The sequence below is a fragment of the Oncorhynchus tshawytscha genome, linkage group LG27 (genome assembly GCF_018296145.1).
Source record: "Oncorhynchus tshawytscha isolate Ot180627B linkage group LG27, Otsh_v2.0, whole genome shotgun sequence".
Classification (NCBI taxonomy): Eukaryota; Metazoa; Chordata; class Actinopteri; order Salmoniformes; family Salmonidae; genus Oncorhynchus; species Oncorhynchus tshawytscha.
Window position 1 is genome coordinate 3221300 of NC_056455.1, and position 25233 is coordinate 3246532.

Below are 25233 nucleotides of genomic sequence, written 5' to 3' on the forward strand. Positions count from 1 at the left end.
CAGGTTGGACAACGGTCCCCTAGTCTCCCTGCCTGTCAAACTATAATCCCATTCTCCCTGTTTGATTTGGCTTGCCACAAAGGAAAAAAGGAGCCTAAAAATACACTGGCACCTCGTAACGGTGCCACATGTCTGACATGATTAGTATTTGGTGGGCAATGGGGCCTGATCTGTGCAGTCAGGCAAGCGTGTCCATGCAGCGGGTCTATATACTATACTGAACACCCCAGGCCGGCTGTATTGTAGCATCCATCTCTATCTCATCTCTCTTTCTCTACTGAACTGTGTGTATCCATTCCATTCCTGTGCTCATCGTTCCATTCCACCTCATCGCTCCATTCCACCTCATCGCTAGAGTAGCTTGTTGCCACTTCTTTTCTCAGGTTCTCTTTGTCAATCTCAGTGAAACATGTGGCACTTTCCCTGTCCCTGAATTGGACATTACATCTCTCACTTATCTTTTTTCTACTCTCATTACGGGTTCATAGTTGTTGTTGTTGACATTGTCAAATAACTCAAGCATAGATTGGTCACTATTTTTCTAATTTGGCACACAGAAACTAGATGCCATAAGTGCATGGCCACGCAACCACCCGAGCCACTGCCTGTTCACCCCGCTATCATCCAGAAGGCGAGGTCAGTACAGGTGCATCAAAGCTGGGACCGAGAGACTGAAAAACAGCTTCTATCTCAAGGCCATCAGACTGTTAAACAGCCACCACTAACATTGAGTGGCTGCTGCCAACACACTGACTCAACTCCATCCACTTTAATAATCGGAATTGATGGGAAATTATGTAAAATATATCACTAGCCACTTTAAACAATGCTACCTAATATAATGTTTACATACCCTACATTATTCATCTCATATGTATACGTATATACTGTACTCTATATCATCTACTGCATCTTTATGTAATACATGTATCACTAGCCACTTTAACTATGCCACTTTGTTTACATACTCATCTCATATGTATATACTGTACTCAATACCATCTACTGTATCTTGCCTATGCCGCTCTGTACCATCACTCATTCATATATCTTTATGTACATATTCTTTATCCCCTTACACTTGTGTCTATGAGGTAGTAATTTTGGAATTGTTAGCTAGATTACTTGTTGGTTATTACTGCATTGTCGGAACTAGAAGCACAAGCATTTCGCTACACTCGCATTAACATCTGCTAACCATGTGTATGTGACAAATAAAATTAGATTTGATTTGATTTAACTCGGTCAAAAAGAATGCCACCGATTGCTATAAGCGGTCTCACTTAAAACCTCATATCTAAAGACTTGAAACTTTGTATGTAGGTGTCTTTCCTCATCCTGAACAAATTTGCCTCAAAGACCCATTAGGTCTGTAAGGATGGATTTTCCTCCATCTTGGAACTACTTCTCAAGAAGCATAAGTCCAAATAACACAACATTTGGTATGTAGGCCCATGAAACATCTCTTTACTTAATTTGAGAAAAGCTTGGTTAAGATATGGCTGAGTTATTGAAAAATCTGGAAATCTGATTTTACGTGTCCATTTATACTGAACAAAAATATAACTGCAACATGTGAAGTGTTGGTCCCATCTGAAATAAAATATCCCAGAAATGATCCAAATGCACAAAAAGCTTATTCCTCCAAAATATTGTGCACACTTTTTTTTACATCCCTGTTAGTGAGCATTTCAACTCTCACTACCGTTACGAGCACCTGTGCATCATCAGACTCACTTGACTCCATCACTTCCCTGATTACCTTCCCTATATATGTCACCCCCTTTGGTTCCTTCCCCAGGCGTTATTGTTTCTGTTCCTGTGTCAGTTCTGTGCGTTGTTCGTGTTTTCTTCTTTTATATTATGTTACGTTTATTTATTAAAACACTCACTCCCTGAACTTGCTTTTTTTTTTTTCTCGGTGGGAATTACGTCAGGTCCGTGAGCTGCTACAGGCTCTCATGCCTCAGCCGTATCGCTAGGCTCCCCTGCCTCAGACGGCTCGTCGGGATTTCATGCCTTTGCCAGATCGCCAGGCTCCCCTGCATCAGACGGTCTCTCAGGTTCCCGTGCCCCTGCCGAGACAGGCTCCCACGTCTCAGCCGGACTGAAAGGTTTCCCTTGCCTCAGCAGAGGTGACCAGTCCGCTCCTGATCCCAGGGATTGTCATTTTTGTTGGCGTCCTGCGTCTGGAGCTGCGCGTTGGGGAGGGGGTACTGTCACGTGTGCTCCCTCTCCGGTCTCTAGGTCACCAGGCTGCTCGTTATAGTGCACCCCTGCAACCATCGTTACGGGCACCTGCACATCATCAGACTCACCTGGACTCCATCACTTCCCTGATTAACTTCCCGATATACAGTTGAAGTCGGAAGTTTACATACACCTTAGCCAAATACAGTTAAACTCAGTTTTTCACAATTCCTGACATTTAATCCTAGTAAAAGTTCCCTGTCTTAAGTCAGGTAGGATCACCACTTTATTTGAAGAATGTGAAATGTCAGAATAATTGTAGAGAGAATGATGTATTTCAGATTTGATTTCTTTCATCACATTCCCAGTGGGTCAGAAGTTTACATACACACAATTAGTATATGGTAGCATTGCCTTTAAATAGTTTAACTTGGGTCATGCGCTCGGGTAGCCTTCCACAAGCTTCCCACAATAAGTTGGGTGAATTTCGGCCCATTCCTCCTGACAGAGCTGGTGTAACTGAGTCAAGTTTGCGTTTACAGTTCTGCCCACAAATTTTCTATGGGATTGAGGTCAGGACATACGCTAACATACGCATACGCTAATATGTAAAAATATATAAATCCTTCCTCTCATGAACCATATAACCAAATAATACTAAATGGTACATTTCTTAACATAGTTTGAGAAAAAAAGCTAAGGGATTGGCCAAAAGATGGCTGAGTTCTTGACAAATAAAAAAATGAATTTTACGTGTCCATTTAAACCACTGTAAATCCACCCCATAGTGGTCTATGATCTTGAAAGTTGTCATCACTATCATGGATATCCCTACAGTGAACCACACCGATGTCGGTATTGACATCTCAAAACACAAGGAAACTATTAACAACTCATTCTTTGCATGTGTAACGCTAATGCTCCAAATCATCTGCAATCATCTTCTCATGAACCATATGTCAGATTCACTACGGATTTTGTATATAGACTCATTACATCAGTCTTTAATGTTCTTGAGAAAAAATAGTTTGGTGCTCACCTCGATCCAGCACCATGGGTGGAAAGCACCACTCACTGGGCCGCACCCAGCACGGTGCAGCTTAGTAGGCTAATCAGCCTACTTGTTTGAGATGAGTGGCGCAGGCCTACAAGCCAAGGGCATGAGAATGCCATGTTCCTAATTTGATATTGTTCCCATTCCCCTCTTCACCACAAGGGGAAGAGAAGGGAGAGAGGGGAGAGGAACAGCGAGGGAGACAGAGAGACTTGTCTCAACTCAAACTAAACTGTACAGCAGAATGTGTGTGTCCGACTCCAACCCCCACAACTGAATAGATAAGAGCATTAATCATGAGTGCACCGCTTACAAAACAGAGCTCAGAGCTCTCCATGCAGAATACGGCCTGTGCCACCCAACTAAATCCAGCAATGTGGACTCACCTCCCACCAAAGCACACAAGCATTAGAAATAATACATTGCAGCACACGATACATTATGTTTTGCATGTGTTGTCTGTGTGTCATTTATTTAATTAAATTGTATTTTAATACAAACCTTGGTTGCCATCTCCTCCATTACGCTGTCATCTCTCCGTGTCCTGACCCATTCCCTCAGCACATTTGAGGGTGCCAAGTGCACTTGCCTTGATGCTCTGTATGGTCCTGGCTACTGCCTCACGTGGCCCGAACAGTGCTTCCCAACACAGTATGCAAAAGTACATTCTTTCCTTGATCGCCTGCTTGTGCAGTCCTCCAAGTTTTGCACTCGTTTCCCCCTTGACACTCTTGTCACTCTTGTCATCCTTCAGAATGTCAAGTGTGAAGAGGAAAGTGCTGTATGCGGAGAAGACATTCAAGATTGGCTTTCGTGCGCTTGCACCACCTGGTTGGACACAGGCCACGGATGTTGGTCAATACTTCTTCCACACCAAATAGTGAGTCGTACAACTGTTGGCCCTTGTGTGACTCCCGTATGACAACTGCCACACCCTGCACTAAGTTCACGGTGTCAGCCACAAGGCTCACCTCGCGTGTAGACTCAACTCGCACGCAACTTCTTGCTAAACCAGATCCAGGGAACGCAGTTCACATAGGGTCGAGCATAGGGTCGAGCCTGCACTCCTGATCACACTAAAGAACTGAGTTTTGGCCGTAGAGTCGGGGGCATTATAGATCCCCCAAAACCTGGTGTGACTCCAGGTTCTGGTCGACGTACTGGAGATTGCATAAAAATTGTTCAGTGTTGCCATTCAGTTCATAGAAGGGACACTCTGGTACGCACGGCACAATCTCCCTCTGCATGGCGTGAGACAGTTGTTGAATGATCTTATTCTGAATGGTATCCAACATCCAGTTGTCTTTTCTCATAACTCATTACATTTCCTTGGGTAGATTGTATGTGTGTTCTATGATCAACTTGTAAAGCACACCAGAGTTGTGTTTCGTCTCTGAACACGACTCCCTTGTAGGCTTGGGCGGTATCCACATTTTCATATTGTCATAACGTCCTTCTCTCATCCCGGGATTTACATTATTACCATTATTGCATACAAAAACGTAAGAAACGCCCATTGGGCCTCTATTACCAGAATGCTAACAAAACTTATAGAGAAATCACATAGATGCTGTTAGCTAAATGCTAAAATAAACAAATTGCAAAGACAGGCAAATCCAGCTCATGAAGTTATACAAGCATAGCTAGTAGCGATGATGGAAGAGAAGAACGTGTACACAAAGCAGAGGGGAGATGATTGGAGGAGAGAAACAAAGCACAGGGAAAAAATGGCAACTGTAACATATAACTCATCTAGCGCTCTTTGACTTCTGGCAGAAAACCACTAAGATATCTGATGTCAAACCTTTAGTACAGAATTGTATACAAGTGCAACTTTGACACCTCATGTGCGCCGCACAACAGACTCGCCAAAAGATATACAACGCTATGGACCAGATCCCGCTTTCTCCCATTGTGATATTTACAAACGAACGTGTCTGGCTCAACTGTTCTGGGGAACTATGGTAAACTTCATAGTGTAAAATAATGTGACAGGTGAAATGAAAAATGGAATCTGCTTCCTCTCCTAACACATGGCACAAGTTGACTGCAAGTATTTATTAAAAAGTAGCTACAAATATTCAAATGTAAAGAAAAACTTATAAGAAATAGTTTAGATGGTATTGACAGTATTGAAAAACCATCCTGTGGCTTTTTGCAGATACCATGGTATATGCTCAAGGCTACTACTCGCTTGCGGCCCAAGAAATCTAATCGATCGAAACAATATCCCTGTTAAGTGAGCTGTGCACATATTAACTCTTTATCATTGGGTCAGTGTCACTTGAAACGTTGTTTTTGGACAATAATTTGTTCCTCCAGGTTAGATGGATGTCACACTGTACAATTTGTGTCTCCCCTTTTCATAGGCCTAGATTAGATGGTTGCAGACAAGGTCGTTTTTTATTGATCTGTTTATCAGAGTCAGCAGTAGACTATAGGCCTATACTAACCTGTCATTTTTGTTGTATTAAAAAGGATTCTGCTAATGTCCCCAGTCATATAAAGTGTAGTAGAATTGCATTAAATGTGTTTATATACACAAAAAGAAAGTATACTCAGTCACGCATTGAACATTGCAGTCTTTTTTTGTGAACAATGATCGAGATATACTATGAGCTTAAATTATGACTATCTAATCTACATTAAGAATAATAGGCTATTTTACATAAATCTGCAAATGTGATGACAGATAGATGTATGAAACACTTTATTTATTATAATATTCCCTAATATACCAATACACGTACACTGAAAATGTTTCACTCATCTTAAAAGGATACTTTGGTATGTTGGCCATGATGCCCTTTATTTACTTCCCCAGAGTCAGATGAACTCATGGGTAAATTGTGTATGCCTTTGTGTAGTTTCGCGAGCCAATGCTAACTAGTGTTAGCGCAATGGCTGAAAGTCTATGGGTATCTTCTATGCTATAAGATACCCTAGGTCTATGGGTACATGCTAGCATGCTAGCAGATACCCATAGAATTCCAGCCATTAGCGCAACTACATTTAACTTAAAATCATTGAAGCCAGCAGCATATCACCCTTGCATACCACTGCTGGCTTGCTTCTGAAGCTAAGCAGGGTTGGTCCTGGTCAGTTCCTGGATGAGAGACCAGATGCTGCTGGAAGTGGTGTTGGAGGGCCAGTAGGAGGCACTCTTTCCTCTGGTCTAAAAAAATATCCCAATGCCCCAGAGCAGTGATTGGGGACACTGCCCTGTGTAGGGTGCCGTCTTTCAGATGGGACGTTAAACGGGTGTCCTGACTCTCTGATGTCATTAAAGATCCCATCGCACTTATCGTAAGAGTAGGGGTGTCCTTGCTAACCCCGGTGTCCTTGCTAAATTCCCAATCTGGCCCTCAAACCATCACGGTCACCTAATAATCCCCAGTTTACAATTGGCTCATTCATCCCCCTCCTCTCCCCTGTAACTATTCCCCAGGTCGTTGCCGCAAATGAGAATGCGTTCTCAGTCAATTTACCTGGTAAAATAACAGATAAATAAATAAAATACAAATGGTATCTACAAGTTCATCTGACTCTGTGGAAGTAGATAAAGGGCTCCTCACTGCCAAAATTTAAACATAAAGCATTAGGCAAATTGACCCAGATTTTGTATATGTGACTCACCACCTGGATTCGGTCTTATGTAGCAAAATTTTAAATGGTGTTTTTAACATTGGATAAAAGTAGAGACTCAGAGCTACAAAATGGAATATAATAATTTTTTTTAGGAACAATGGGAAAGTAATTCTGCTTTGAAAGGTCATAAACTTGTAAACTCACTTTTGAGAAAATGGCCTTTGAATGTTTTGGTATCTAGTGAAGAGCTCTTTGTCTACACCCATTCAACATCGTTCACACCCTCTTAAGCTTTAGCCCCACACATCTCGTTTTGCTCTCGGAGCGTTCCAGAGTGCACACTCGGCGATTTGGCCAATGATAGGTTTACCTCTGGATTACATGAAAACAGCCTAACCAGCTCTGCTGGCAACACTTTCATTATGCTTTTTTGCAGACGCTTACTGACACCGGCCATATTCAATGGGTGTTGTACACTTTAGCTTAAGACATGTAGCTAGCTAGCTAAGTAAGCAATGAACCTAGCTAGGTAAATCACGTGTAAGATCACACACGTCACGTAACGTTAGCTAATGAGCCAGCCAGCGAATGTTATCTAGTTAAAAACAATGAACATAGTGCCACATCATGTCGCTACTAACCCTGAATGAATCTGCGGGGAGCTAACAAACCAGGTTCAATGTTAGCTAGCTAACATTAGGCTCTAACTAGCAAAGCAAACAGTTCTGGGATACGAATAATAATGTCATACACTTAACGTTGGCTAGGGAGCCAGTCAGCTAACGTTAGCTAGCTAGCTAACAGTACACTTTAGCTTGAAATGAAACCACTTTCTGTCAAAATCATCATGCATGATGAACGCGTCTCCCTGTCACGGATGCCATGCCACGGTTGCCCTTAGTTTGAAGATGTAATCCAGAGACAGGTGTTTTCTCCATCTCTTTAGCTATCATACTCTAATTCTAATGATTTCAAAACACGATCCTCCAGAAAGTGGAGAGCAACACGGAGAGCAAAAGCCACGTTCGACAAGATTACCAACACAGACTGACCAGCTCAAATAGACAGAAGCCTTCTATATCGCAGACCAATCTGAACTCCTCTCTCGGCATGTCCAGCCCACTCATTATCTTAGCCCATCATGGCTAGTGGGAAGGTTGCTGACTTTTTCTGTGGCTTAACCAACAAGGCTTGTAATTTAACAATTTTATTCGTATTTACAGATGGCACACAAATGTGTTATTAAGGCACATGAAAGTTCACATGTTCCAGAAGGCATTTCTGCCCTACCCTCCAAAAAACATTAAAATCGCTCTCCTGTGAAGTTGTGACATATGCCTAGTTTCCTGATCAGGTCACATATAAACTCAATACATTAAGTAATGGTTTTAAGAATGATTATCTTCTGAATTCAGACCTACAGCACTAAACTAAACTTCACTTGTGTCACCATTTTGATTTCATTGATAACACATAAAGGAAGATAGTTTCTCCATGATAGAGTACTTGCTTTGTTATCCTACATGTTTTTGTGTCCTTTCTGTCATCCCGTGAACCCCGTTCATTGCTGCTCGTAGCATTATTTTGTATTTACCTCTCCACCAACACTAGGCATTGCTCTACGTCACTCATCTTCTGTGAACTTCTGTAAACTTTGACAGAGGATCACATTACTGCATGGTGGGATGACAGTCACATGCTGGAGAGTTCATTAGCTGATTGGAAACAGCATGTTAAGCATGTTAATAATTAGGTTAAGGTGTGCATGTATGACTGTTTTCACTCATATATAATATACTCAGGATACAATCCATGCTCAAATGTGAAACTACCTCAAAAGAGCAGCCACCAAGGGCTAATGTTAAATCTTAATGTCTTTAATTTCCCCTATACAACCATTCTTTACATTGCATAGCAATACTCATCATGTTTGCAACCAAGCACAATCATTTTCGCTCTATATAGTATCAGTGTGAATGCCAATGAAATAAGTAACCAGAATAGATACCCCTATCCACCCAAACAAACTGTTACTCAGCTCAGATCAAGTGAAGAACAGACAAACAAACCAGCGATACTACTGGACAATGCAGGGACTGCCAATTCACACCAAATGAATCAATTAGGTTGTCATGGGCAACCAGGGGTAAGATTCCACAGCTCTGAGATTTCTGACACGCTCAAGTTTCTTTAGTTCACTTTTCCTGATCCAAATTGGCTCTCATTTACGTAGGCACTCCAACAAAGTCTTGAGCATTTTCTTAAATAGGGTGTGGGAGGTGTACTCAGCACACTACTCAATACAAATGTAATGTCATTCAGTCCGTTGAAAGATTTATTTGACTAAATTCTGTAATTTAGTAGGATTTAGTAATTTAGTAGTATTGTTTGACAGAAATGGATTCTATATGTATACTGAACAAAAATATAATTGCAACATGCAACAATTGTACTGAGTTACTGTTCATATAAGGAAATCAGTTAATGGAAAAAAATGTCTTTACACCCTAAAATATGGAGTTCACATGACTGGGCAGAGGCACGTGGGAACCAGGCCCAGCCAATCAGAATGAGTTTTTCATCATAAAAGGGCTTTATTACAGACTCAGTTTCACCAGCTGTCCGGGTGGCTGGTCTCAGAAGATCAGTCGGATGTAGAGGTCCTGGGCTGGTGTGGTTACACGTGGTCTGCGGATCTAAAACGATTATGGTAAAGAAATTAACATTAAATTCTCTGGTAACAGCTCTGGTGGACATTCCTGCTGTCAGCATGCCAATTGCACGCTCCTTCAAAACTTGAGACATCGGTGGCATTGTGTTGTGTGACAAAACGGCACATTTTAGAGTGGCCTTTTATTGTCCCCAGCACAAGGTGCACCTGTGTAATGATCACGCTTCTTCTTTATATTTTTGTTCAGTATAATTATATGGTCCTGTGACTAGTGGACTTCCTCACAGAGGCCAGACCACTCCGTATCAGACTATGTCACCTCAGAGCTGTGCTTTAACTTGTTATTCTCCACCATTTATTTCCTGCCTCTGCTCCCTCCTTTCCGTAGCCCCCCTCCATCTGAGAGGCCAAGCCGCTGCCCTTCCTTCACTGAAGCCAGCCCAGGACAGGGACGTGATCTGGGGCATGGCTCTAGAAAACACAGAGCTGATTGGTTGGTACAGGGCATGCTCTCTGGTTACTTTCTGAGCCCTGAACAGTGCCTGTCTGTTAAGCAGAGCAGGATCCCAGCCAGACTAAGGAGGAAGCTATGGCATAAAGCAAAGATGGAGAGAGAAGATGACTGAGGAGAGGGGAGTATGAAGTCTCTCACAAACAAACCTCAAAGGACTCTGCAATGGCCCTGAAAGGCAGGCAGACTGGGTCACTCCTTGGGTTCTGCTCTGAGAGAAGGGGAAGGGCCAAGGAGGGAGTGGTGGGGTGGTTGCAGGGGCCTAAGGGGGAGAGTGGCAGTGAGGGTCCCAAGAGAGAACATGGGCCACCCATCACCAAAATGTCCCCCCGCTGAAAGCCTGGTTGAGTGAGATTAAGAAGAGACCCCCAGAGGGAATAGGACACTGATTCATCCCACCCAGCCATTCATCAGTTAAAAGTACTGCACTCCATTTCACAAAGCGTGTTGGAGTTTCATTGGGTCATTTATTCACTAAAAGTAAGGACATGCAAAGATAGAAGACTGCCTTAAAGGTGTAGGCATACAACCGAGTGCCTTTGACCTTGAGGGGGTACCACCATCAGAGGTGACAAATTAATGGAGGTGCCCTGCATTGTGTGATCTTATCTTATTAATGCCGCCCAGAGCCAGTATGGGCTCTGGGTGTGGGTGAAAGTTCAGCCGAAGCGTGCCATCTGTCAACTAGGCTGGAAAACACACGGGAGTGAGGACTGGGCTTTGTGTTCTGCGCTGTAAAGCCAATGTTAACGCTAACCCCATTGAGATTAGAGTTCGGTGGCTGGCTGAAGTGCCTGTGATCTGGGATGGTTTGGCAGCTTCCCAGTGTCTGTCTGGAGGCACTCTCTCTAGGTATTTTATCATGCTGGACACACCGTGTCCAAGCTCCAATGGCATGGGTCGATTGATAGTCTAGCAACTCTGACAAATACCAGGACCATCTTCTATTACGGTGATGCCCATAGACTTTCACCCCCTAACAAAAGAAATACAATAAAAATAATAAATATATACATATACAAGTACCAGTCAAATGTTTGGACACACCTACTCATTTAAGGGTTTTTCTTTATGTTTACTATTTTCCACATTGTAGAATTGAAGACATCAAAACTAAAAAATAACACATATGGAATCACGTAGTAACCAAAAAAGTGTTAAACAAATCAAAATATATTTAATATTTGAGATTCTTCAAAGAAGCCACCCTTTGACTTGATGATGACAGCTTTGCACACACTTGGCATTCTCTCAACCAGCTTCATGAGGTAGTCACCTGGAATGCATTTCAATTAACAGGTGTGCCTGGTTAAAAGTTAATTTGTGGAATTTATTTCCTTCTTAACCCTTGTGTTTTCTTAATAGTAAAAAAAATGACCCGCCGCTATGTTTTTACAGCAGAGAAAACCACCTAAATTATATTTTTTCAACTTGAAATTTGATGACTTTTCCTAGAGTGACCCCAACATTGGCAAAAGTGAAACATCGCCTTTGTTCATATTTCCAAGAAAGCTGTACACCACCAGGGTATAAAGATTGTCTTAGGGTCATTTTTGACCCGGCAGTTATAAAATTATTTACACACCAAAAAAAACACAAAACCTCAAAGACACACACACATACACAATGATAAATTGAGATTAGGTGTGCAACTGATTGAACTCAGCCAGCAGCTCCTGAAGAGGAAGATCACCATGGTTGGCACAGTTAGAAAGAACAAGCCTGAGCTCCCCCTGCACTCCTCGCAACATGGGGGAGAGAGTCCTTCTCATTAAAGTTTGCCTTCACCCCCACCACCACTCTAGTTTCTTACCTCCCAAAGAGGAACAAGAATGTGGTCCTCCTGAGTAAACTGAACAAATGGCAAAGGACAGGAAGCCAGCCATCACCCTGGACTACAACCACAACAAAGGAGTCGTGGACAACCTGGACAATGTGATTGGAACTTACAGCTGCAGGAGGATGACCGAACGCTGGCCCCTGGTCTTCTTCCATAACATCATTGATGTGTCCTCATACAATGCCTTCGTGATATGGAACAAGAGAAAAGGCACTTGTAACCCCACACATTCAAAGAAGGGCGTGCCTCCCCCGCACAGCAGCCTCTGCATCGCTTGTGAAAGCTGTTCAGGGGGCTGAATATTGTCCTGATTCACCTGAGGCTGCAGCTGGGTTAGGCAAGAGGAGGATATGCCAATTCTGCCCCCAAGGAAGGACTGTAAAACAAATACTATGTGTTGCACATGTAAGAAATACATCTGAAAAGTCCATCCACACATACTTGCATAAATGTGCTAATTAGAGTTGATTGATTTATGTTCTTCACTTTTTTTGTTTTGTATCTATTATCTTATTTTATTCTTATTTATTGTTGTTGTTTATACACCTTGTGGGTGGGGAAAATGGTTTAAAAAATGGTAGAAGACTAGTATTTTGTAGTTGAATTCCTCATTCTACAGTATATCAGTATATATCCCTATGTTGCCAAAAAAGTTCAAGATTTATTGTTTCCCTTCAATAAAATGCATTCAAAACTACTTTCTGCACATTTCTGCTACTTCCTTAGGCTATACAAGTGCTATCTCTAGCTAAAAAATATATGTTTACAACTATGCAGTATCTTAAGCAATAATAATAATAATAATAATAATAATAATAAACCTCTACTTTAATAAACAAAATAATTATGACAGGTGTGTTGTAATAAAAACGAGTGGTTAAATGCAGTCTTTCTGCATTGTGAAGAGGGAAAGCCCAGATATTAACAAAGTTGGTGATGAATGACAGGTTTTCTTCATGCAAAATAGATTGGGGGGGGTTGTAATTAAATTGATGCTTCATTTTAGAGGTTTAGTGAACGTGGGTCATTTTTTACCCTTAGGACAAGGGGAGTATACAGAATGTTAAGACTACACAAAGGTTAATGCATTTGAGCCAATCAGTTGTGTTGTGACAAGTTACGGGTGGTTATCAGCTTCAGATATTGCAGCCAAAATAAATGAATGAGTAGATGTGTCCAAACTTTTGACTGGTACTGTATACAGTTGAAGTCGGAAGTTTACATACACTTAGATTTTTTATGGCCATTATAATAACATCAAATTGATCGGAAATGCAGTGCAGACATTGTTAATGTTGTAAATGATGATTGGGCTGTAAACGGCAGATTTTTTTATGGAATATCTACATAGGCGTACAGAGGCCCATTATCAGCAAACATCACTCCTGGCACGTTGTGTTAGCTAATCCAAGTTTATCATTTCAAAAGGATCAATGATCATTAGAAAACCCTTTTGCAATTATGTTAGTACAGCTGAAAACTGTTGTTCTGATTAAAGATGCAATAAAACTGGCCTTCATTAGACCGGTTAAGTATCTGGAGCATCAGCATTTGTGGGTTCGATTACAGGCTCAAAATGGCCAGAAACAAAGAACTTTCTTGTGAAAATCGTCAGAATATTCTTGTTCTGAGAAATGAAGGCTATTCAATGCGAGAAATTGCCAAGAAACTGAAGATCTCGTACAAGCTGTGTACTACTCCCTTCACAGAACAGCGCAAACTGGCTCTAACCAGAATAGAAAGAGGAGTGGGAGGACCTGGTGCACAACTGAACCAGAGTGTCTAGTTTGAGAAACAGACACCTCACAAGTCCAAAACTGTCAGCTTCATTAAATAGTACCCGCAAAACACCAGTCACAACGTCAACAGTGAAGAGGCGACTCCGGGATGCTGCCTTCTAGGCAGAGTTCCTCTGTCCAGTGTCAGTGTTCTTTTTCCATCTTAATCATTTCTAACTTTTCAACGGTAGTGAATATACAGATGAAATCGGAAGTTTACATATACCTTAGCCAAATACATTTCAACTAAGTTTGACACAATTCCTGACATTTAATCCTTGAAAAAATTCCCTGTTATAGGTTAGGGTCACCACTTTATTTTAAGAATGTGAAATGTCAAAATAATAGTAGAAAGAATGATTTATTTCAGCTATTATTTCTTTCATCACATTCCCAGTGGGTCAGAAGTTTACATGCACTCAATTAGTATTTGGTAGCATTGCCTTGAAATTGTTTAACTTGGATCAAACATTTTAGATAGCCTTCCACAAGCTTCCCAAAATAAATTGGGTGAATTTTGGCCAATTCATTCTGAAAGAGCTGGTGTAACTGAACCAGATTTGTAGGCCTTCTTGCTCGCGCACAGTTCTGCCCACAAATTATTTATAGGATTGAGGTCAGGGCTTTGTGATGGCCACTCCAATAAGCCATTTTTCCACAACTTTGGAAGTATGCTTGGGGTCATTGTTCATTTGGAAGACCAATTTGCGACCAAGCTTTAATTTCCTGGCTGATGTCTTGAGATGTTACTTCAATATATCCACAAAATGTTCCTCCCTCATGATGCCATCTATTTTGTGAAGTGCACCAGTCCCTCCTGCAGCAAAGAACCCCACAACATTATGCTGGCACCCCTGTGCTTCACGGTTGGGATGGTGTTCTTCAGCTTGCAAGCCTCCCCCTTTTTCCTGCAAACATAATGATGGTCAGTATGGCCAAACAGTTCTATTTTTGTTTCATCAGACCAGAGGATATTTCTCCAAAAAGTACAATCTTTGTCCCCATGTGCAGTTGCAAACCGTAGTCTGGCTTTTTTAATGGCAGTTTTGGAACAGTGGCTTCTTCCTTGCTGAGCGGCCTTTCAGGTTATGTCGATATAGGACTCGTTTTACTGTGGATATAGATACTTATATACCTGTTTCCTCCAGCATCTTCACAAGGTCCTTTGCTGTTGTTATGGGATTGATTTGCACTTCTCGCACCAAAGTACATTCATCTCTAGGAGACAGAACATGTCTCCTTGCTGAGCGGTATGACGGCTGTGTGGTCCCATGGTGTTTATACTTGCGTACTATTGTTTGTACAGATGAACGCGGTACCTTCAGGCGTTTAGAAATTGCTCCCACGGATGAACCAGACTTGTGGAGGTCTACCATTTTTCTGAGGTCTTGGCTGATTTCTTTTGATTTTCCCATGATGTCAATCAAAGAGGCACTGAGTTTGAAGGTAGGCCTTGAAATACATCCACAGGTACACCTCCAATTGACTCAAATGATGTCAATTAGCCTATCAGAAGCTTCTAAAGCCATGACATCATTTTGTGGAATTTGTCAAGCTGTTTAAAGGCACAGTCAACTTAGTGTATGTAAACTTTTGACCCACTGGAAAAGTGATGCAGTGAATTATAAGTTAAATAATCTGTCTTTAAACAATTGTTGGAAAAATTACTTGTGTCATGCACAAAGTAGATGTCCTAACCGACTTGCCAAAACTATAGTTTGTTTTTATGACTTCAACCTAAGTGTATGTAAACTTCCGACTTCAACTGTACAGTCGTGGCTGAAAGTTTTGAGAAAGACACATATATTAATGTTCACAAAGTCAGCTGCCTCAGTTCGTATGATGGCAATTTACATACACCCCAGAACGTTATGAAGAGTTATCAGATTAATTGAAATTAATTGCAAGTCCCTCTTTGCCATGCAAATGAACTGAATCCCCCAAAAACATGTCCACTGCATTTCAGCCCTGCCACAAAAGGACCAGCCTTCATTATGTCAGTGATTCTCATGTTAACACATGTGTGAGTGTTGACGAGGACAAGGCTGGAGATCACTCTGTCATGCTGATTGAGTTCGAATAACAGACTGGAAGCTTCAAAAGGAAGGTGGTGCTTGGAATCATTGTTCTTCCACTGTCAACCATGATTACCTGCAAGGGAACACGTGCCATCATCATTGCTTTGCACCAAAAGGGCTTCACAGACAAGGATATTGCTGCCAGTAAGATTGCACCTAAATCAACCATTTATCGGATCATCAAGAACTTCAAAGAAAGCGGTTCAAATGTTGTGAAGAAGGCTTCGGGGTGCCCAAGAAAGTCCAGCAAGTGCCAGGACTGTCTCCTAAAGTTGATTTGGCTGCGGGATGGCAGCAGGCAGGTGTGACATCTGCACACACAGTGAGGCGAAGACTTTTGGAGGATGGCCTGGTGTCAAGAAGGGCAGCAAAGAAGCCACTTCTCTCCAGGAAAAACATCAGGGACAGACTGATATTCTGCAAAAGGTACAGGGATTGGACTGCTGAGGACTGGGGTAAAGTCATTTTCTCTGATGAATCCCCTTTCCGATTGTTTGGGGAATCCGGAAAAAAAGCTTGTCCGGAGAAGACAAGGTGAGCGCTACCATCAGTCCTGTGTCATGCCAACAGTAAAGCATCCTGAGATCATTCATGTGTGGGGTTGCTTCTCAGCCAAGGGAGTGGGCTCACTCACAATTTTGCCTAAGAACACAGCCATGAATAAAGAATGGTGCCAACACATCCTCTGAGAGTGATTTGGTGATGAACAATGCCTTTTCCAGCATGATGGAGCACCTTGCCATAAGGCAAAAGTGATAACTAAGTTGCTCAGGGAACAAAACATCAATATTTTGGGTCCATGGCCAGGAAACTCCCCAGACCTTAATCCCATTGAGAACTTGTGGTCAATCCTCAAGAGGAGGGTGGACAAACAAAACCCCACAAATTCTGACAAACTCCAAGCGTTGATTATGCAAGAATGGGCTGCCATCAGTCAGGATGTGGCCCAGAAGTTAATTGACAGCATGCCAGGGCGGATTGCAGAGGTCTTGAAAAAGAAGGGTCAACACTGCAAATATTGACTCGTTGCATCAACTTCATGTAATTATCAATAAAAGCCTTGACACTTCTGAAATGCTTGTTATTATACTGCAGGATTCCAAAGAAACATCTGACAAAAATATCTAAAGACACTGAAGCAGCAAACTTTGTGGAAATTAATATTTGTGTCATTCTCAAATCTTTTGGCCACGACTGTATAGACTCAATAAAAATGTAAACACAACTGCTGGTCCCATGTTTCGTGAGCTGAAATAAAAGATCCCAGAAATGTTCCATACGCATGACAATGCATGCCCCTTACCTCATCCAGAAACAAAGACAGGACTTCGTACTAAATTGGTGCTGCTGAATAATTGTGCTATACGCCACAGCACTAATCAACATATAAAATGGCTTGATGGCTGGGACATGGCTTGGCTTAGAGACAGCGGAATGAGATAGGACAAGTGTGCTTTTTGTGAACGCTCTGTACCCTTTGTTCCCTCATTTCCATACCAACGGACAAGGCCCAGGTGTTCAGTCCGACATCACAGAGCAACAACAGAAACAATGGAGGGGGCAGAGCATATGGAGGGAGGCATGATGGGAGAGCGTGACCATCGAGTGTAGCCACTAAAGAGCAGCATATGCCAGAGGCGGAGACTGCTGTAAATAATGTTATGTGTGTGTGTGTGTGTTGTAAAGGCTTGACATTTGAGTTAGAAGTGCAGCTGGGATGCGATGATTGAATCACAGCATGATTCATGTTAGCTAGGTTGCAGTCACTTACTGCTGTATGTGTTTCCCCATTTTTTGTGACAACCAATTGACTTCCCTGGAGGTTTTTCTGTAGCTGTGGACACATCAGGCTCAATGCCATAGCTGAGAAATAACCTTGTCGATATCCCTGCTATGGTCTCTATCATGAAGCACACAGATAAGACACAGAACCAGATGAGTAAAGGTTTAGACACACTTCTAGGGCCTATGACTGGCTAACAACCACTCATAGCAAAGTACCTTCAGAGCCTGAATATGACTTCCCTAAAGGACTGTCGAGGGGATAACTAAGCCTCCCGTGTTGCTCCAATTAATTGTGTGTAACACTGATTCATCCCCAGTAACGCATTAGTATGACGTCTGACCCAAGAGACTTAACACACACTATGCAACACAAAATATAGGAGAGTCAACTCCAACATGGCCTGTTTCAGTAGCTCTGTTCTGAACCCACATGACAATGGGGGGGCTTCTGAGGGAAAGAGAAATGTAGGCTTTATGGGCACACATAGAGTGAGTGTTATTTTTAAAATTTATTTCACCTTTATTTAACCAGGTAGGCCAGTTGAGAACAAGTTCTCATTTACAACTGCGACCTGGCCAAGATAAAGCAAAGCAGTGCGACAAAAAACAACAACACAATCGAAAAATCTATACACAGTGTGTGCAAATGGAGTAAGGAGGTAAGACAATAAATATGCCATAGTAGTGAAGTAATTCCAATTTAGCAAATTAACACTAGAGTGATAGATGTGCAGATGATGATGTGCAAGTAGAAATAATGGTGTGCAAAAGAGCAAAAAAGTGAAGTAAATAAAAACAATATGGGGATGAAGTAGGTAGTTGGATGGGCTATTTACAGATGGGCTATGTACAACTGCAGCGATCGGTAAGCTGCGCAGATAGCTGATGCTTAAAGTTAGTGAGGGAGATGTAAGTCTCCAACTTCAGTGATTTTTGCAATTCGTTACAGCCATTAGCAGCAGAGAACTGGAAGGAAAGGCAGCCAAAGTAGGAATTGGCTTTGGGGATGTCCAGTGAGATATACCTGCTGGAGCGGGTGCTATGGGTGGGTGTTGTTATGGTGACCAGTGAGCTGAGATAAGGCGGAGCATTACCTAGCAAAGACTTATAGTTGACCTGGAGCCAGTGGGTCTGAAGACGAATATGTAGCGAAGGCCAGCCGATGAGAGCATACAGGTCGCAGTGGTAGTATATGGGGCTTTGGTGACAAAACGGATGGCTCTGTGATAGACTGCATCCAGTTTGCTGAGTAGAGTGTTGGAGGCTATTTTGTAAATGACATCGCCGAAGTCGAGGATCGGTAGGATAGTCAGTTTTACGAGGGTATCTTAATATGAGTCTGGAAGGAGAGTTTACAGTCTAGCCAGACACCTAGGTATTTGTATTTGTAGTCCACATTTTCTAAGTCAGAACCATCCAGAGTAGTGATGCTAGTCGGGCGAGTGCGGGCAGCGATCGGTTAAAGAGCATGCATTTAGTTTTACTAGCATTTAAGAGCAGTTGGAGGCCACGGAAGGAGTGTTGTATGGCATTATTTAGAGGTTTGTTAACACAGTGTCCAAAGAAGGGCCAGATGTATACAGAATGGTGTCGTCTGCGTAGAGGTGGATGTGTTATGTGGTTAACGTATATTGAATAATCTTTAAAAACAATGTAAGAAAAGAGGTAAACATATCAAGGTTGTACAATGATGCCTTTATTGCAGGCTGTCCTTGAATGATATCCAGTAGCTGCTACTACTTGTGCAATGACGTTTCAACCATAATGCCAATAACACAGAGTGGAATAACAATTAAACAGGCTACAATGTTGACCAAATACCTAACATACCTTGTGATTACAGAGCTTAATTACACCAATCACGTGCTGCATGCTTTCAAGTACACAGCCACACTAACAATCCCATTCTACCAAAGACAGCATTTTGGGTTTTGTCAAACACAGATTGAAAAGCTCCTCTCCCCTCTCATTGGCACTCCTCCACCTCTTCAAAACTCTTTCGTTTCTTGCCACCGGTTGTCTCCATGGTGACCAGCCTTAGCACTGAGAGCTGCACTTTCAGATGGCCTCTCATCAGTTCCAATCCATCAGCACAGGGATCTACTGTCTTTCTTCTCCCTGTTACTAGGGCCCTCGCTGTGGTACACTACCGTGCTTCGTCCTTCTGAGCGTCTCGGCTCTACCGCTTAAAGAGACAGCAGAGAAAACGTGCTGAACTGCTGCTTAACTGACTGAGCAAGAATACTCTGGAGGCATTGAGAGAGAGCGGGAGAGAGTGGGAGAGGGTGAGAGCCTGTGTGAGAGAGAGTGTATGTGTAAGTGTGTACGTGTAAGTGTGTCAGCAAAACGACCACATCCTCCATTCATGTCCCTCTATAAAAGTTGCGTAACTGTATCTCACCCTGATATAATTAAGTAGTATTCCAACCTGACTAACTAACTAAGAACACAGGGGTAGCTGGTCATTGGAGCCGGTTGGGTATTTTTTTTGCATTTTATTAGTATCCCCATTAGCTGTCGCAAAAGCAGCAGCTACTATTCCTAGGGTCCACACAAAACATGAAACATAATACAGAACATTAATAGAGAAAAACAGCTCAAGGACAAGAACTACATAAATAAATAAAAAATGGCATACATAGCCTACATATCAATACATACAGTACACAAAAATATCTAGGTGAAATAGGGGAGAGGCGTTGTGCCGTGAGGTGTTGCTTTATCTGGTTTTTGAAACCAGCTTGGCTGTTCATTTCAGCAATATGAGATGAGAAGGGAGTTTTATCTGGATTTGGCGGTGGCATGTCTGGTGGGGTAAGTTTGTACAACAGTTGTACATACAACTACCTCAGGTAGACCCAAATCAATTGAACAAGTAAAGGATGCCTTTCCTTGCCACATAAATCTCCAACACACTACTAAAACCCCACAGGGGGGGGTAATATTTAGTCAATTATGTCATGAAAGGTCCTCTTGACAGCGGGAAGAGCAGAGGAAGAGAGAAAGCTGTCTGGGGCATAATTAAAGGGGACAGACAGGGCTCTCATTGAGGCTGTTGGTACAAAAATCAATGTGTTGCAGTCACAATAAATGCCTCTCATCCTGTCACGCACACATACTGTACAGTCAAGTCAGTCCCAGATTCTGGGATCATTAAGGAGATAAGGGAAAACTGCCAGGGGCCCTGGGCATGACAGTTCAGAGGGGGGGGAGAAAGAGAGAGAGCGAGAGAGAGGAGGTTGGGGAGGTATAGAAATTCAGTTGATAGACAGTAGAGAGAATGTGTGTTGTGTGGGTCTGAGACAGAGAGCGAGAAAGAAAGGAAGAGAGAGAGAGAAATAGAGAGAGCATGAACTACAGAGAAAGTGTGAGCGTGTCACGTGTACAGCTTTCCTGAGGGGCCTTGGGTGGAGCGGATTACATCATTCTGGCTCCCTCATTGGACTGGAAAGGTGACAGGACGTTGAGGGATGACGCCATGATTGTATATTTAATTCACTTGGCTGTGGCACCACGTACAGCACTGTACTGTTGACGTAAGCAGAGAAACTGACAGAGATGAAGAGAATGAGGAAGAAGGGTGAGAAGACAGGGAGGTGTACACTGTGATTATTACTAACACCTCATACTGAATATTTAAGAGGAATATAGAGGTAAAGACAGAACATTATTTTCTTAAATTATCCGGTATTGTTCCTACCCAGCATTACCCGAAACACATCCCCCACATCCCCATGATTGTTTTCCTAGCCACTGTGCATCTGCCTCTGCATTGCTTGCTCTTTTTGGGTTGAGGCTGGGCATCTGTAAAGCACTAGATGACAACTGCTGATGTAAAAAGGGCTTTAAAAATACACATGATTGAATTAGATTTTCACCCCCAGAGGCAATCATTAAACAGAGACTTATCTATCACATCCCATGACGTGGGCTATAACAACACAACAATAGTACGCACTGCTGCCACTGTGAAAGCAATTATTAAAATCATACGGAAATATGACTGGTGAATCTACAGGTCTTTCTTTAATTGAGGTCATAGAGATTAACAAAGCAGGCCCTTTACACCCAGCCCATTGCTAAACAGGTGTAAATTCTGGAAGACATTTATAGCCTGTTTGGTTTGCCTAGAAATGCCTTGAGGCAGATACAGTGTTGTATCTAGGTTGATTTAATTTGGGTGCTTCATCTTCTGCATTGCTGGTTTATTGGCCCTATCAATAATGTGGAAAGCTACAAGTGTATTTTATTGGATTTGAGTAGTAAACACACACACACACACACACACACACACACACCATCCACACACACACACACCATCCACACAAAAGCATGAATGCATGTACACACACACCATCCACACAGGCACGCACACACACACACAGGCACACACACACACACACACGACTAAGAGCTGCGATTACCTGATTTGGCAATAAAAGCATGTTTCTCTTATGCTGTAGTTTAGCGGCCGGGTGATGTACTAGTGATGAAACTGGCTTTGAACACAGAGAGGCTTGCGTTGTTAGAGGACAGCAAGCTCCATTTGTTCTGCCACTTACTCTTCAGCTCCACTATACGCGTGTTGCTGTTGCATTTGACCTGCTACACAGAGCTATGTTTTGAGAGTGGAGAGGAGCAGAGGGGGAGAGCGTCTCTATTCTATTTTGCCTACTGTTTATTGTGCATAAGTACAATAGCTTTGGTCCAGTTTTTCACAGATACTCATTAAATCTACAATATGTAACTTTTTGGGTGACCTGGCCAAATTCTCAAGAGTTATAGATCAGTCATTCTGTTTGAAAACAAGTCTAAGAAGTGGTAGATCTGCTCTACAGTAGGTGCTCTATTTCTGTGCTTCCCGTTCTTAAGTTTTGTTTTTGCCTCTTTTACTTTCGGTTTTGTACGCCAAGCTTCAAAAAGCTGAAAAAGCTATATTTTGAGTTATTGAAAATATATTTCACAACAGTTTAGATGGTACAATGATTCTCTGGGCTTGTTTTGTCACAAACTGAATTTTAGCAACCAGGAAATGGCGGAGTGATTTCTGCATAATGCACTTTTATATTGTTGCTAGTGGTTGTCCTAAACTAGTGGTTGTCCTGAACCTACCTAGTCAATGTAGCTAGCTAGCTAGTAGAAGTAGCATCTTCTGACATCATTATTTAAATTCACATGATAAAATGAACGCACGCGTCAGCCATCAAGATTTTTTATTTAAAAAAATGACCCCGGGCTGTAGCAACGCCGCAACATTGCGATGCAGTGCCTTAAACCACTGTGCCACTCGGGAGGCCAGACATCGAACATTTTACCTTGCCGATCTTTGAACTTGAACACTGTCATTGGACGTGACGCAACGTGAAAGCAACACGGGCAGTGAAGCAGCTTTCATTGATTTCAAAGGAAGCATTTCCTCAACGGTTGATGGCTGATTGCAATGCCGGACACTCAGTGGCCATAGTAGGGCCATAATACAGTATCTGTTCTATCTGTGCACTGAACTTAATGCTATGCTTTATGTGTTATATCAAGCACTGCTACTACGCTAACAGTCCACTGTGAAAATATATTTGGGCCCTCAAAATGTGTGATTACTGATCTAAGGCCATATGGAGAAGAGTTGAAAAGTTACAAGCCAGACATTTTGTAATGGATATTTTCCTTTGGAAGAAGAGGGGAGATATGTAAAAGTAGACAGTAAGTATAGTGTGGAGACAGATATTTATTTAACATTTTTGTATATGCCATTGAGAGGACACTTTTAGTCAAAGTGATTTACAGTCATGCATGCATACATTTCACAAAGGACAAAGGGGGGGGGGGGCGTGAAACAAACCCACAATCCCAGTGCTGCAAATGCCATGCTCTACCAACTGAGCCATACAGAACCACATACAGGACCAGGCAGGTACAGATAGGTATAGTATGTAGAGACTCACCTGGGGATCCCAGCAGGATCTGGACTACATCATCATACAGGATCAGGGTCGCAGGCCGCTGGGGGAGCAAGTAGAGGCTGACTGAAGCATACACTGAGAGAGAGAGAGAAGAGAGCGAGAAGAGAGAAAGAGAAGAGAGAGAGAGAAGAGAGCGAGAAGAGAGAAGAGAGAGAGAAGAGAGAGAAAGAAAGAGAGAAGATAGAGAGAAGAGAGAGAAAGAAAGAGAGAGGAAAAAGGAGAGGAAGGAAAAGTGAGGAGGAAAAGGGAAAGAGAGGAGAAAGAGAGAAACAAAACCAACATGAGTTAGTTATGACAGATCAGTCATCAATCAGACAGACACCTGTCTCTGTTGACTGCTGTTCTATGGTCCTCACCCCCAGTCATAACAAAACAATGTTTATCAAACCCAGAGCGACAGTCATGACCTACATTTCTCCCTTCACAAAGTGTTTCCAGCTATGCAGCAAGACAACAATTCACCTGGCGTGGGGTTACATAAAGAAACCAGGCCACCTCATTCCTCAGCTGTCCACAGAGTATACTCTTTATGTATAGTGAGGTGAGGAAATCCTGGTGCATCCCACCTGAGAGTTCCCTCTCTGACAGTCAGATTGTAAGGAGTGTGTGCTCGTGTGTGTGTGTGTGTGTGTGTGTTTGCAACCCGAGTCCACTAGAGTTAATGAGCAATAACAGTCTCCGTTCGTTAACATCTGAGCTTCTTTTTGAAAAGAGGATTGTGACGAGGCATTGAAATCCACCCAGAGGGAAAGCGCTCAGGATGGGTTCAAAACACTCTTGACATTGACAAGCCTCTCTATCCTTTCGCCTGTGTTCAGGAGGTGTGGAAGGATGTGTGCCGTCTTTACACTCCTGACATGTGTATGCTTTGCTGGTCAAGAGAGTTACATGTTGGATATTGGATTATATCTCGAAAGGGTGTAGACCAATGGTTCCCAAACTTTTTATAGTTCTGTACCCCTTCAAACATTCAACCTCCAGCTGCATACCCCCTCTAGCACCAGGGTCAGCACACTCTCAAATGTTTTTTTGTTGTTGCCATCCTTGTAATCACATTTGACCTTGTCCATAAGCTTGAGTTCATTTGCACACAGACAAATCATTCAATGTTGGAAAGACCTGTGTGTTGTCCTCGTTAATGCAGACAGAAAAGATTACAGGGACTCTCCGACTTCTTAATCATAGCCTCTATTTTGTCCCACACATTGAATATAGTTGTGGAGAGTCCCTGTAATCCTAGATTCAGATCATCACACAGATAGGCCAGTCGTGTGAGAAACTCGTCATCATGCAAGCGGTCAGACAAGTGAAAATTATGGTCAGTAAAGAAAACTTTAAGCTTGTCTCTGAATTTAAAAAAGTGTCACTACTTTGCCCCTTGATAACCAGCACACTTCTGTATGTGGTAAAAGCGTTACAAGGTCGCTGCCCATATCATTGCATAATGCAGAAAATACACCAGAGTCCAGGGGCCTTGCTTTAACAAAGTTAACCATTTTCACTGTAGTGTCCAAAACATCTTTCAAGCTGTCCGGCATTCCCTTGGCAGCAAGAGCCTCTCGGTGGATGCTGCAGTGTACCCAAGTGCCGTCGGGAGCAACTGCTTGCACGCGCGTTACCACTCCACTGTCTTCCTGTCATGGCTTGTGTGCCATCAGTACAGATACCAACACATTTTGACCACCAAAGTCCATTTGATGTCACAAAGCTGTCCAGTCCTTTAAAAATATCCTCTCCTGTTGTCCTGGTTTCCAGTGGTTTGCAGAAGAGGATGTCTT

The 25233-nt window shown here is 42.4% G+C and overlaps 1 protein-coding gene across 1 annotated transcript in view; it reads right to left on the reverse strand.

Moving 5' to 3' along the window:
- LOC112225892 (protein FAM171A2) overlaps positions 1 to 25233 on the reverse strand; it is a 76701-nt gene that overhangs the window by 20547 nt on the left and 30921 nt on the right. Inside the window, exon 3 of the mRNA XM_024390011.2 lies at positions 23438 to 23530. Coding sequence (XP_024245779.1) covers positions 23438 to 23530 — 93 coding nt within the window. The remainder of the gene's footprint in view (positions 1 to 23437; positions 23531 to 25233) is intronic.